Here is a 13,627-nt window from a genome sequence, read left to right as displayed (position 1 = left end):
ATTGCAGATGTTTTTGTGCAATTTATAAAGTGTGCAGGAGTTCTCTTCTAATTTTGGATGGATTCATTCCTCTCTGAGCCGCCTCTCTTCTTTAGCGTTGGTATCATTTGAAACGTGGTATCCAAAAGGTATCAATAATGTTGACAACCTGAGGACTTTTAAAATAAGAAGGATGAAGTAAAGGATAATTATTCTTTTTAAGTGTGATAAAGATGGAGGCAGCCATTGGCAATATTTTTAACTGCTTGTGTTGAAACCTATTTTCAATCAACACTTTTTATGTTAATTATTGATTGATACCAGTGGTACAAGCAGTAAGTAAATTATACCCAAAAACAATTATTTCAGCAAGTAATACAAACGGTTATTATTTCAAATTTAAATTTATTTTCAAAAATACAAAACAAGGAAAATAAGTATATGTACACAAACACTATTAAAATAGAATATGTATAGTACAAAATATGTACAGCCGACCCCCCGAGTGAAAACAAGTCCTATCTGCTCCGCTTGTCCTTGATGGTGTAGTGAAGCACTAACGGCTGGGCCTAGGGGAGAACACAGGTCACATGTTACAGGTCACCCATCACACTTCATTAGAGCACTTTATGTTCATTCTCTGAGTGAAAGCTGGAGTAGAAAGTAGAGTCATAGTCCAGAGGAGAATGAGGAGATGTTTAAGATAACAGTTTCTGCATCGTACCTTTCCAAACCAGTGTGAGAGCCATAACCGCTTCATGGTCATGTGATCGGGCAGAGACTCGTTATTGAACAACATCTGGACCTGTGAGGAGAGAACACAAACGGGTGTGAAGGGGAAACCTGAAAGGAACATCTGTGCTTACCTTTACACATGAAACGTGTGTGCAGCTTCGAGTAAGAAGATAAGAAAACAACTTGTGTTTTTTTTTGTATGAATGACTCACTTAAAAAACAGAAATTATGTCGTCACCATGGAAACACAGCTGACATCAACAAGGAAGTGACACTTTCTTTATTTTGTGACTATTAAAGACACTTTGAAGACGAAGCAGGGTCAAATCGATCCAAACAGGAGCGACTGATTGGAGTCACTCAAAGTGTTTGGATTGATCCGAGCTCTTCAGTCGTTTCTGACTAATTAAACAAACAACAACAACAACAACATTTCCCTCTTGTGTATGAGTTACACTTGCACCACAATCAAATGTAGTTTTGATGTCATCAGTTTGATTTGATACATTCAATACATTTCAACTGCAACTTTACTTTGTTACATAGCATTAAACACACCGCATCACTAAAGTCCTGTTTGCTGAATGATTGAACATTTGACGGGTGATTATTAGTCATTATTAGTTGTTTTGAATGCAGCGTGTGTTTACATACAGCACCAGTCAAACATTTGGACACACCTCATTGAAATGCATGTTCTTATCTCAGAGACATTTTGATCTGAAGGCTTCAGTGTGTTTCTTATAGAAATAGAAATAGTGAAGTTGATGTCTACGTATGTATGCACAACAAAAATGAAATGTTTTATTTGTATTGTTTTAATACCTCCTCTTATTCTTAAATGAGGTAAATAGTAAAAATAAACAAAAATCCTTCTATGAGTAGATATGCTTTAGATACAGCTTACAGTAGCTATATTATAATAATATACTGTATTATTGATAATACTGTTACTATTGTGTGTCCAAACTTTTGACTGGTCGTGTATATTCAGATAATATTCTGGTGTCCGCATTTTAAAATCTACTCTCTTTTCTTCCACAGCAGACGTACTTTGTCTTTTGAAGAGATGATGCAGCACACCACATTCAACATGAGCATATTTTGTAACACTGGTTCGAACAGAATGTCTCTTTTTTTTTTTTTTTTTTTTAAATCAAGCATGATAACAGACGTAAGGTAAAGATAAACTTTATTGATCCCCAATTGGGAATACATTTCTTTGTTACAACAGCTCAAAAAAAGTAGTATAATTTGTAAAAATGTAAGTTAAAAAACAAACATATTTACATTAATTAAATAAAGCAAGAAATTAGGTAAAATAATACTAGGCATAGGTACCTGGTGTTTCTCCACGTTTAGTCGATGACAGAGGACTTTCCGTAGGTGTCTCACCTCCGCTCGGACCGAACAGCGGACAAACTTCTGCTGCAGAGGAAAAGGTCAAACAGAAATAAACATATTCAGTAAAACTTAACCTGAGCAACGCAAAACATGAGGGAGGTTCAAATACATCCCAAAGCAGCTATACATGTGTGTTGATAGACCGCACTCATGAGACCACAGAGGAGCTAACAGAGACATTTCTTGTTCACTTCCTGTTTATACTGCAGGTCAAACTGCCCAATTTACTCCCGTTTGTTTTCCACTTGTAACTGTACCATGGTGGTGATGTTATTAATGCCCCTCTATAGTTTTGGGTGTAACACTGAAAAAAAGAGGCTGCAGCCCTTGACCTCTATTTTAAGGTTTAGCTTAGTTCACAGTATCCGAGTGCCACAGGTATGATCTCTAAAAGCTTCTCGACTAAAAACCATTCAAACATGAAGGAATGGTAACTGAAGGTCGACAGGGTGTGGCTTGCTCCTGTTAGGATTGGATTTACAAAGAAGCAAAAACTTTCGAGTTACTGCTCGACATTTCCCGCTCCAAATAGACTTATTGCACATGCTGAAGCCACAGAGCTAAACTTTCTTTACTCCCTGAATGAAGTGTAAGACAGTCGGTATCTAAGGGGGACACAGAAATATATTTCAGTGCGTCTTCACCTCTGTAGAAACAGAGGATTATGATGAACAAGCAGGAGACAGAGAACAGCGTGCAGCAGAGGTTACAGGTCTAATTCAGACCCAGAATGCAGCGTGGACAGAGCATGCTTGGCAAAATGATCAGACATAACACCCCCCCCCCCCCCCCCCGTTACACAGGTTCACACCGAGGTTACTGCATATCAAGAGAGGTCAGGAATTAAACCGACGAAACTGCATGTTCCCATTACGTCGGGTAACTTTAGACAACAATAAACAACATTTTGATTCCATCAACAGGTCAAAGAGGACATGCGCATTCTTGCTGTCACCTGATCACTTTGTTAGAACTCCAAAACTCATGTCTTGTATGACTTGTTAATGTTCATGTCATAGGTGGAGAGCCCAGACAACAGGACACTGATAGGTTAGAATAAAACTCTGACTCAGAACATGTGAGATAAAAGAATCTCATCTAGCATTTAAAACTTCTTTCTTCTCTTGACATATATACAGTCAATGAGTGGTGGTTAAGCCTCTCAAAATCTTTAAAATATAAACACATGATTTGAGCCCCAACTTTGTTAAACAATGGCGCCCTCTGCTGGCCGACCAAAGTCACTGCAGTAAGAAGAAGTACGGCTCATAGCAGAGTGAAATTTGATGTATTCAGTGACTTTTAGATAAGTTGCTTTCCCTGTGATGTGTGTTTAAGTTTTTATTCTGCATGTCCATTATACAATCCCACTACCCTCGTTAACACACACACACACACACACACACACACACACACACACACACACACTCACACATTTGACAAATGAGCCTGTCAAGAGGATTCAGCCACAGTGTGGAAAACTTCCCATAACGGACGAGCTCGGCATTATTCGCAGCTTAGTGGGTTTCATATTAGTTAGCAAGCACTTTTCAAAAGAGCGTATTTAATGTGCCGGAGTGTAAATGTTATTTAACTGACTGGTGGAAACACAATAAGCATAAAGACACTAAAACAGAGAAGTATTAAGAACCAAAAAGTTAAAAAGAATTGGTCTTTCTTTCACAAGCAAATCAAATTTAACAGTTTGCAGAGTTAAATTCAGCATTTGTATGTTTTGTTTCTTGTTCTTTTCTGCTACATTTGAGGAGTTTTTCATGCAGGGAAAGAGTAATTAAAGTTAATGATTAGTGGAAGACTGTCAGCTTAATCTAAATGACAATCTGTCCAACAGCCTTTTAACTGTCTGGTGCCCAAGTTCATTCATACAAAAAGGATTTGGAATATGTTGATGGTTATAAAGAAACTCCTGTGAGAGATTTTGTTTCATAAATGATTTAAACTTTTCCCCCAAGAGTCGGTCCGTAATGATAAAACACTCAGTCACATGTTAGCAATCTGACCTCAAGTTGTGCCTCAATGTTTGAAAAACACCAAAAATCTCTACTCAAAGAAATCATCAGTTTAGAAAAAAATGAGCAGTTTGGTTGGGAAGTTAAAAATGATGACATGCCTCTGTGGTGTATTTATCCCCGTCTCTCTGTTAGTCTGAGGCAGCCGCAGTAACCAGCTGTGAGGGCTGATTTCTGCTGGTGCTGCAGATGTCATTGTGCCGTGTATTTGTTTAGCAGTTTGAGGCAGAAGATGACTCGTTAAGGCAGAGAAAAAATGATCCCAGGAGACACGTTTCCCACGGTTGTGCAAACCTGAGATGTGAGTTGCTAAAAAAGCATCAACAGTGAAATGTTCCTAAAGTGCAATGTGCTCAACACATCTTGGACAGAGTATTGGTCTTACCTGGAGCGTGAGTTTCGTCTTGTCTTTTCCAGCAAGCGATGAACTGTTAAAGACAAAACGCGTCATCAGAGACTGGTTGAACTGTGGAGTCTGATAATGTTGTCGGCTACTTCCTCCTTTACTTGACTAATTCAAAACAGATCAACCCTCAGGCTTCAGTTTAATTTACGACCCTCTTAAATCACTAAGAACAAAAATGTCCATACCAAGAAAACTGCTATAAAAATAGAACAGATTGATATTTTTTTCTACCTTTTGTTGCATAAATCTCTTAAACAACTTCAGCTTGGCTCAAAAAGATCAAACATTTAGTAATTATCAGGAATTTAACCCTATAAATGCCAGTTTGATTACATGATTCTGGCATTTATTGGGTTAAATTCCTGATAATTCTTTAATATTTGATAGTTTTGAGCAGGGCTGGAGTTGTTTAAGAGATCTATGCAAAAAAAAAAAAGTAGAAAAAAATATTAATCTGTTCTATTTTCATAGTAGGTTTTTAAATTGGACATTTTCGCCCGCCAATGTCCAAACAGGGAACTACATTTTAAATCTGATGCTACACAAAAACTAACAATGCATCAAAGTCAATATTTTGGATAATCTTTGACATATCCAAAACTGATTTTAAAAAACAATCCCCCAGCCACCAAATATTAGTTTTATGGAAAATAACTAATTTTTGTGTTGTTTTTCATAAACAGCAACAACAACAGTGACATCAAGTAATCAAACCGGCATTTAAAGGGTTAAATTCCTAAAAAAATGATTGAATGTTTGGTAGTTTTGAGCAGGGCTGAAGTTGTTTAAGAGATGTATGCAGAAAAAAATAAAAAATAAATATTAATCTGTTCTATTTTTATAACAGTTTTTTGTAAGTTGACACTTTTGTCCTTAAACATGTGTCACAGTGTTCTATTGATCTATTAAAAAAAAATAAAATGTGCATTCCAAAATGTGTCAAGAGAGACTTTCTTACAAACAAATGTGTGCCATATACACTAACACAGACAAAATGATGACCAGATAAAGAGGAAACATTTGACCAAATGGACAAAAATATCCATAGTGACTCATGAGGGTTAAAGATGTTGACAAGAGAAAAGCTCACCTTAGTCTTTCTAAACAGAGTGACACCTGCTCATCATATCTGTAGAAGTGTGCTTTTGAATGGTCGAAGCTTGTGTACGGTAAACCTGTGGCATCGGGTACAGCGTCTGCAATGGAAGTCAAATTAAAAATGGTTTTAACATTTACAAATAAAGCACAAATATATCAGTTGCATTGTAGTCCAGACAGAAACTATAAACTCAAGACCAAACACAGAAAAAAAGTTTGTTTCATGTATTAGAAAACGCACACCTGAGGTACAAATCTGTGTCATCAATGAATACAGTACATGTATATTTTAATTACTAATAGCATGCAGCAATGTCTCGTCAGCCGATACAACCAACAGCTCCTTGATGACCACATTTTAACTACTTCATTACAGCCGCGTCTGGTGTTTTTTGGGATTGGGAATGCTTTGTCTTTAAAGGAAGAGAGCTTGGGAACCCACTCACATTTATAATCTGTGTTCTTGTTTTGAGTTCGGCCTAAACTGTAGATAGCTTAAAAGCTGTAGAGATATATCACTATTTTTATCATTTCGAGATGTTCGTATAAGGCATTTTTGCACTCACAGCTTCTTTAGTATTGGACAACATCGATGTATAAATGTAAGTTCAAAAAAGTTGAACAATGTCTGACTGTGTGTGTGTGTGTGTGTGTGTGTGTGTGTGTGTGTGTGTGTGTGTGTGTGTGTGTGTGTGTGTGTGTGTGTGTGTGTGTGTGTGTGTGTGTGTGTGTGTGTATGTGGAGCTCCAGCTGTGCCGCTCTTCCACAACTCCAAAAGGCAGTGTGAATTCACAGACGGGGAGACACCGTTATTACTCTGTCGCAGAATCAATATGAATGTACAAAGATGTGATGATGACCGAGCTTCAGATTTGGCACTTTTGCAGAAACACAGTCAGAAAAGGAACAATGACACATGGAGAAGCAGGAAAACCCCCGACCCAGTTTCCTCTCTGGTCTTATCCAAAACAAACTTAACAACAGGCCACATCAATGACTTACCGTCTCCAGACGGTTGGATGACTCTCTCTAACCCACGCGACTGATAAAATTCCTTTATTCTTTTGTCTTCACCTGTTCAAACATGAACATGGAGATTAGACAAACATGGCTGACAGTGATAAACTATAAACACTTCAACATGCTACAAAACAGTGTTCAACTCAATGTTCAAATATTGACTGTGATGTTGGGACCTCTTGTTTTATGTACAGAGAACTTACTTTCTTGCAGTCCAGGCACCAGTTTGTAGACGATATCCTGCATCACTCGATCCAGTTTGAGGTTGAGTAAAGGCTGCGTTTCATGAATTTTGATGTTGCACATGGGACAGTACTTGCTCGTTTGCAGGTACTTCACAATACAACTTTTACAGACTGTGGAGAAGAAAATTCTTGTTATCATTCTGATGACAGAAGATGGCAGAAAAACTTTAAATCAACAACAGCAGAGCAGATGATGACAGTGTCAAGCTCCGATTAAACTTACAGGTGTGCAAACACTCCGTTATTGTTGTTGCATCTATGAAGTAACCGGCGCACAGGTAGCAGACGATATGTTCGTTCAGGTCCTTGATCTTCAACTTCACCTCCTCCTAGGCAAAAAAAAAATGTGGATAAGCAGCACCTCTAAATAATGATTCAAGCTATGACTAATATTTATCTCACTGTGATTTAGGACAGAAGAAAAATGAATGCGTCAGAAACACAACGAGCATTAAAATGAACAACCTGACAGCTATGTTCAGTAAAAAGAAAAACATGGTGTCCTTCTAGTCACGCTGCAGCCCCCGCACCAGCTGACTATGCTCCTGTTGACAACAATATGGGCCGAGACTGTTGAATTTTAATCAGTCACTCACTTCTTTGTGAAATTCAAAGGTTTTCTACCAGGAGGACCGGTGTTTAACCAGCGACCCTTTTTAAGTGGGGACTTTCAGCCGAATGCGTCTTTGGTTGTCGTGGATACAACATTTTAAGAGTCCTCGCGAATGCATCTTAAGTTCGTTTTTTTATTCAATATAAATTCAGTTAAATTTAGAAAGCTTTATTGGTATGAATGTGACAAACTTGCCAAAGCATACAACAACAAAGAATGCAATAATAACAGTAATTAATACTTATAATAGAAAAATCAACAATAAGAAATCTGATCAATCTGGAAAAATGTGTGTGTGTGTGTGTGTGTGTGTTCAGGTTCCTCTAGTTCTGGTCGCGATACATTTCACAGTTATAATCTCACATTCTGTTTTTTTTCTCCCAGCCAAGTTTTTAAGCGTGTTCAAATTCAGGATGTATGTGTGTAGTTTGGTGGAAGTATTGCGTTCTCTCATACAGTTTTGGATTTGGGGCATGATGTGATGAAGTGGAGCTCCATCCAGTCTCATCCGGACTGTGCACACAGAGTTTGTGCATCATCAGGACTTTTCTAAGTGTACGATTGGTTACAGTGCTCAGGTAATCTGCCATTGTGCAGATGTGCTGTGCAGATGTGCTGCTTGAAGCCTTTAGGTTAGTAGGGGACCTTATGGGGATGAAAAACTTAAACCACAGCAGCGGCTCAGAATGTGCAAAGTGCTGTCAGGGGTGCTGTCCCACATGACAGCACATACCATAGAAAAGTAAATGACTGAATGTTGCTTATCTAGCTCTAAACATGTGGGAGAGAGACACTTGATTAACATAACTTCGGCTAGCATGCAAGTTAATAATAACATTAATAATTATAACATAATGGTGATTTTCCTGGTTGGAGGGACGTTGTGGGAATATTTGCCTCAGGACCCAGCAGACTCCAAAATCGCCACTGCTTTATTTTTTCAATAACTCTTTCCACAAGTGGAAGTGTAGATACCTTGTAATATTCTATTATTGTATTTTTTTTATTTAACTGATGCAAGTATGTTTGATTTTTAACTTCTATTTTTATTTTTAATAATTATATTCCTGTTTTCTGGAGCTGCTGTAACGCAAAGATGTCCCCCATGGTGGATCAATAAAGTTTTATCTTTATTGTTAGATAACATATTAATCTTATCTGTTACTCATATCTGACATTTAGACAAGAACTAAACAAAGAGGCGTTCGGGTTAATAGAATTTTCAACACGTGTTGTCATGACGACAACCAAACACGCATTGGACGGTCAGTCACCAGTCTGCACGGTCACCTGTTTAACCGAAACACCGGTAACATTTAAGCTGGACGTAAACTTACTTTCATTCAGACTTTCTGGATGTTTGGACAGAAGTGGGTCGAGCTGAAATCTTGGTTTGTGAAGAGACGGTGTAAACTATGACCAGACTCAAACGAAAAAGGGACAACTTGAGTAAAACAAACTCCTTTAACTTCGGTTAAAAACGCGTCGTCGAAAACAACCGGACGGCAGCTCGAAACACCGCCGTGATGATTACACTCGGTTACGGATAAATCACGAAGGTTACCGATGCTAATCACTTAAAAACGGTTTAACTGGGAGTAGACTACTAGAACCCTGATGAAGACACCTGATATGAGTAAAAATAACGATATGTTAACAGAGTTTTGGCCACGCTGCTCCGCTATTCAGACAGAACAACACGGGTCGACTCCCACCATCTGCGCATGCGCACAAGCGGCTACTCTCCCTCTCTCAATCAGCGCCGCGGAGACGACAACGATCTCCCGGCAATGCGTGCGTCTAAACACGCCTCTGCTGCAGTTTGACCCCCCGTCGGCTCCCACCCCAGCGCCGGTGGGCTCCAACAACATGCCCGCTCACCTCGTTCCGCAGTGGGTCCAGTTTGTAGACGGACTGTAGCTGGTTTCGTAGCCGCATCGCTATGGCCATCGGACCTTGCTCCGCCATCTTTGGGAATTATCCTTACTTCCGGGTAAAGCGGATGTTGTATTTGTGGAAGCCAAAGAAGGCGGGTCTAAGGTCACTGCTAAATATAAAATAAATATAAAAAAGTTAAATAAATAAATTAATGTCAAGATTGAAAATGTATTAATAATAACAAGCCACTTCACCATCACACAAAACAAATATCATATTACATTTAAAAAAAAATTCTCACTCCATGCTCACCAATGGACATTTAGATAGAGAGATAGATAGAGAGATAGATAGATAGATAGATAGATAGATAGATAGATAGAGAGAGAGATAGAGAGATAGATAGATAGAGAGATAGATACTTTATTGATCTTGAGGGAAATTCAAAACATCCAGTAGCAGGTTACAAAGACGTACATGACATGAAACATTTGTTACATTTGTCCCATACATATATATTAATCCATAAAAAAATATTTAAGAATACCCCTAGATGAATTACATTTTTTAGCAATGTTTAAAAAGAATACAATTATCAAAAAAACAGACATTAAATAACTAATTAAATTTACTTTAAAAAAAACAAAAGAGTAAAGAAAACTAAAATCATCTTGTTGTCAAGTGGTTCCTGAATTTTTAACCACTAGCCTACAGTTCGTTTGTAGTCCTCTATGAATAAAAAGTGTATAAAAAGAAAATGTATAACTTTTAAATAGGCCATAACTATCCATTAAAGGTGACACTGTCACTAAAACAGCCAAGACAGGATTACATATCTTCTTTAAAAGCAACATGAAATTGTGTTGATCCCAATGATAAGTAATGTTGACCCTGGTTAGCTGCTTAATGGTATTTTGATTTGATGATTATTGATTTCTTCACTTAGTTTCCTTTTTTAAGGAGGTCAACCTATGACTGATGTGTGAATGAATAACAATCTTAGGTTAATATTATCAGGAGTGTACAAGCTAAATAATTAACCCTTAAGTCAAAACAAATGACCTTTTATTAGCAGTTTTTTACAAATCTAAATCTAGTCCGGGCAGTTAAGGCTTGTAAACAGACACCTCGATCGCTGTTTCACATTAACTCTCTTTGTCTGTTTTATGATTCATCAGGTATATTTTGAAATGTTTACTCATTAAGGCTACTCTTTATTTGGTCAGGCCTTAAACACTAATTCAAGGTTTCAGAGAAGCAAAGCAGCTCTACTTGTTGGACTCTGTTCACCCTTTTTGTTTTTCTCTTCTCTTGGCAATAGAGGGCACTGCAGGAACACACTTTCTTCATCTGTTTGAAGCCTTTGGTATTCTGCTGATATTTATGAATCTTCACATCAGGCAGTGGCGTTCAGTCACTCGGGGGTTTTGATATAGTTAGAATGAATTCAGTAGTATACCAAGCTGATGCTTTACTTCTGTACACCCCCCCCCCCCCCCCCCGTCTTCAACCAGTTTAAACTTTTACAGAACATGCTTTATGTATATTTGTTGATTCATTTTTGTGTTTATTTGATAACTCAGACAAAAGGATCATGTAGTCTGTGAAAGTTTCTGCTGTTTGGTATGTTGGAAGCCTGCTGCTATGATACGAAAAATCTGTACTTGGCACTGTCCCAGATCTAAATCATCTTAGAAATGATGTGGTACCCCTGCTGATATAACTGTGAAAAGAATGGTGGGGAGTGCTAATAGTACCACACCTCAAGTAGTTTCAGGCTTAAAGCAGAAGTGTGGGAAAAACACTTATATTTAACCACAATCCTCTGCAGCAGACAACACGGTGGGTCTTGTAACATGAGTCTTTTGACATCCTGACACCTACAGTACTCAGGCATCATGGAGGGTGGGCTCGCTCTCGACACTGCACGCTATCCCGTTAGCTATGCAAAGATTACATCAGACACATCGATGCAGATCCCATCCATGTCTTGTCAACAATTAAGCATCAAAACATATCTGTTTGTTCTTTCAAAATGCTGCAAAACAGACACAAAGCCACACAACATGACACATGGAACTTTAAGCATATACCAAAAAAGGTGCAAATAAACATTTAAAATGAGCACTTGTCAAAAGCAAAGTTGATCAGTGCTGTACAAGCATAAATGAGCAAAGCAAAGAGTTAGTCATATGACCGGCTAACAGGGTATCCCGTGCACAGGCTATACATTCTCTGGTGTGCACGGTTGCAGGAACATACCATGAAAAATGAATCAAACTGGAACACTTGAAATAACTTCCCTTTTTTTTTTTATATACTTTTTTTTCATTTTTGTTTTACAAGAAACACAGAACAAGTGAGGACTAGGGCAAGACAGTATGAATAAGATCAAATACAAGAATGTAAAAGGCACAGGTACAGTACATAATGGACGGTACATTCTGATGAAACAAGATATATTTACGAGTCTTTATCTTTGTATAAATCCCATTTTCTCCAATATTCTTCTACCTTCTCCTTCTGAAGTCGCAGGACAAAAGTCATTTTTTCCATAAAGCTGATGGAATTCACAATGTTCCTCAAGAGTCTCATGGTAGGAGGGTTCCTCTGAAGCAAACATTTTGCAATCGCTTTTTTAACCACCGTAAGAATCTTTAAAAGGTATATGTCCTTTTTACCAAGACCTTCAGGAATTTTTCCAAGGTAGAGGGATGTGAAAGAGAAATCCAATGTGATGTTCAGAGTCTCTGCGATTAATAGATTCACATCTTTCCAGAAGGGCTCAAGACGTGGACAAGACCAAAAAACATGTACACAGTCTGCCCGAGTACAATCCACATTCCCTCAACTTCACTTTTTGTTGTTGTTGTGAGCGAACAATGCGTTTCTCCTAGAGCAGCGAACCTGAGGAAGCTAACTGCGTTGTTCGCTCACAATAAATACAGTAAAGTTATTTCAGAGTTTGATTCATATTCCTGAGTAAAGTGACTGTTCAAATGGCATGGTCAAATGTTATAGTAAAAAAAATACAAATAATAACGCAAACAGGCAGATACACCAAAGTAAGTGAAGAATAAAGCATGCCTTCAGATTGAATTAGACTTCATTAGATGTCGACAATGCACACTGAGAGTTAATATAAACTGAATTAGGTTCTAAATATGTGTTTCATTCCCCAACAAAAAAAGCAAAACTGTCTTTAATTGGCTTGATGTATCTAATCTCTGCAGCAGTAAGTCTTTCACTTAAGAGGAGCCCTTGTGACTGAAGTGTTTGAACCCCCCCACACTGTTGGGGTTTGAATGAGTACTTCTCTCCCCTCCATGAACAACAACCATGAGGGGCTCTTGAGAAAAAGAACTCACCCAGTGGCTCAGTGGTCACCAGTTAAGAAGACTGTGGTTTGTCCTGGGCAGCTCCCAGACCGATGTTTTAAATATGAAGCAATGAAAGAAATAGTGTGTGGGCTCCACAAACATTTCCCTAGATAATCATGTGGCTTATGTATTCAGGCCCATAGTAATTAAATCAACAGTTTGTATTGTGTTTTGCAGTATTTGATGTATTTATTCAGGTTTTCACAGCGGTGAGATTGAGGTTTTTTTACTCAGACTTGGAGGAGAACCAGTTTATTTTTCCAGAAACGCTTTCAATTATTTAATCATGGAAAGAATAAAAAGTAATAGTTTGTGGAAAAAAAATCTTTAAATGGAGAAGAAAAGAAAAATGTATTCTTGGTTGTGTGTGGCTGTGCTGCATCTGAATTAGTGTCTATACCCTGTTTCAACAGGTCGCCGTATGTGGTGCTACATGTGGAGGTCTCCCTGATCCCTCCCAGAGGGCTTCCAACCTGTGGGACCACCCAAAAAGCTGCCGTCCTAAACAAAGACTCGCCCTTCATTCATCCTTTTGTAATTTCCCAGTGTAACGGAATGACTGGCAAGTTTGCCTTTTTCCAACTACAACAGTGAGTCTGGAGCCATTTATTGAAATCTGGCATGATTTTAGATGATAATTAAAACTCATAATTGATGCACTTTTCCTTGGATTTTGTTAAATAAGGTATACAAATGTTCTTTTTTGGAAAGAAAACGTGCAATACCTCACAAACACGGATTTATTTTCTTCTTTTTAGAAGCCAAGAGTTTGGAAATCAGAGTCAGACGATGTGAGAAAAGAAAAAAAGTTAAATTCTAAGTAATATCTTATCGTTCTT

The 13,627-nt window shown here is 38.0% G+C and overlaps 1 protein-coding gene across 3 annotated transcripts; it reads right to left on the bottom strand.

Moving 5' to 3' along the window:
- Positions 1–364: 364 nt before the first annotated feature.
- pcgf1 (polycomb group ring finger 1) lies at positions 365–9,517 on the bottom strand. Of its 3 annotated transcripts, none has more exons than XM_020655068.3 (9): positions 9,412–9,517; positions 7,141–7,246; positions 6,876–7,028; positions 6,655–6,726; positions 5,645–5,750; positions 4,534–4,576; positions 2,056–2,142; positions 704–784; positions 365–548 (listed from the first exon to the last, which is right to left on the bottom strand). In XM_020655068.3, the coding sequence occupies exons 1-9, from the start codon at positions 9,496–9,498 to the stop codon at positions 498–500; spliced, it is 786 nt and encodes a 261-aa protein (XP_020510724.1). In that variant the 5' UTR covers positions 9,499–9,517; the 3' UTR covers positions 365–497. The 3 variants fall into 3 exon arrangements, with proteins under 3 accessions (XP_020510724.1, XP_020510726.2, XP_020510725.2); XM_020655070.3 differs by having other exon boundaries at positions 2,056–2,139; XM_020655069.3 differs by having other exon boundaries at positions 7,141–7,243.
- Between the last annotated feature and the right edge of the window lie 4,110 nt (positions 9,518–13,627).

The sequence above is a fragment of the Labrus bergylta genome, chromosome 9 (assembly GCF_963930695.1).
Source record: "Labrus bergylta chromosome 9, fLabBer1.1, whole genome shotgun sequence".
Lineage (NCBI taxonomy): Eukaryota > Metazoa > Chordata > Actinopteri > Labriformes > Labridae > Labrus > Labrus bergylta.
This window is presented reverse-complemented; position numbering and strand designations above follow the sequence as displayed.

Coding starts and splice junctions, on each gene's coding strand:
- pcgf1 (XM_020655068.3), bottom strand. CDS start 9,498: ATGGCGGAGCAAGGTCCGATGGCCATAGCGATGCGGCTACGAAACCAG. Junction 7,247..9,411: donor TGGACCCACTGCGGAACGAG/GTGAGCGGGCAT, acceptor TTTTTTGCCTAG/GAGGAGGTGAAGTTGAAGAT. Junction 6,727..6,875: donor GGTGCCTGGACTGCAAGAAA/GTAAGTTCTCTG, acceptor ATGTTTGAACAG/GTGAAGACAAAAGAATAAAG.